Source organism: Sphaeroforma arctica (genome assembly GCF_001186125.1).
Source record: "Sphaeroforma arctica JP610 unplaced genomic scaffold supercont1.2311, whole genome shotgun sequence".
NCBI lineage: Eukaryota > Ichthyosporea > Ichthyophonida > Sphaeroforma > Sphaeroforma arctica.
The window spans coordinates 6,019-7,456 of record NW_014038247.1 but is presented as its reverse complement, the minus strand read 5'-3'; the positions used below and the strand labels follow the sequence as shown (position 1 = coordinate 7,456).

General features: G+C 39.2%; 1 protein-coding gene across 1 annotated transcript in view; it reads left to right on the top strand.

The window, feature by feature from the left end:
- Window positions 1-266: 266 nt before the first annotated feature.
- SARC_12449 (hypothetical protein) overlaps window positions 267-1,438 on the top strand; it is a gene marked incomplete at its 3' end in the record, with an annotated part of 7,075 nt that continues 5,903 nt past the window's right edge. Inside the window, exon 1 of the mRNA XM_014293444.1 lies at window positions 267-766. Coding sequence (XP_014148919.1) covers window positions 419-766 — 348 coding nt within the window. The remainder of the gene's footprint in view (window positions 767-1,438) is intronic.

Genomic DNA, 1,438 nt, shown 5'->3' with positions numbered 1-1,438 from the left:
TGCCTGCAGTCGACTCTAGAGGATCCCACATATATATATATATATATATATATGTTGTATTTATGGATGTACAAATGGTATGTGTATTTGTAATTATGAATGTATTCTGTCACTGTTAACCCCGAAAAAGGGTTCATCTTTGATAGGACGTATAACTATACTGTCTAGCCTTCTATAGCCTTCGGGCACTTCCCTTTTTTGTTATAAAAAACAAAAACCAAAATATTATGTAAATAAATACATAAACTCCAAGAGAGTCTGACTTGAACAATTCTTCAGTGAATATTTAGCTATTGGTCTTAAAATACACACTGTAGACTTTTTTTTCTTCTATTGCAGACAACAGTAGTAGTAAATCTATTATAAATACCGATATATCATCAGTTGTGTTCATACTTTCATTCAAAACGTCGTCGTAATGCTACGCAGTAATCCATCCATACAATCCACTCGGACCTTGACTGTGGGGGTTTCTTATTGGACACGGGTATCACTGGCGGGACACCTCAAAACACGTCCCCAGTTACGCACATACACCGTCGCTCAGACCACAGTAACATCTGGTAGTGGGTTGTCCGGAAAGATCAGCAGACGTCCCCACATACGCACATACACCACTGCTCAAACCTCAATAACACATAGTAATAGATGGTATGAAAAGAGACGAATGCTGGTTGGCTGCGTTTCAGTTGCGGCGGCAGCTTTTGGTACTCTAGTGGTCTCGTTGGATAAGAAGGCTGGGGCAAAGGCGAGCCTGGCTGAAGAGGTACGGCAGCTTTTATTTTATCACTAAATATGTTTCGATTTAGCCTCGTAATCATTCTCTTGTTGAATCTTGGTTTGAACATTTTTAATGTAAGCGTGCGTATCGAGATTAAATTGGAGTATTGCCCGTATTGCTTGAGGCAATCACTTAATCAGTACATAATCAACTCGTGTTTGGCTCGACCGTAGCGCTTGCAGCGTAAAGCAACTCTTGTATGTAAATGGAAATCGAAGTTCAGTCAGATTAAGGTTCGCGTAATAATTGTACAAGACGGTCACAAATACTAATTGCTCTCTGATCCAGATATGAGCGTGTTTCCATGTGTTCGATTAAGATTTCGTCGATTTCATAGCGTCATTGGGCCGCGCACTCCATACCAACTCAATATACAAGTTGCAAAATATCACATTCGAATTAGCGTCATTGTGTCTTACAAAATCATCAAACAATCTAACATTGCAGAATATGCTTGTAATAGGGGAGCTAAGTGCTTCTATCTCGGCTCGGCCTTCAATACTCGAACATATACACGTACATTTATTGTGTATATCCTCCACATATTAGACTACTTCCACATAAAGAAAAGCATATATTTCCAGCTAAGGCAGGGTTTTTATTGCAGCACTAGAATCTATATATATATATGTATGTGTGTGTGTGTGTGTGTGTTTG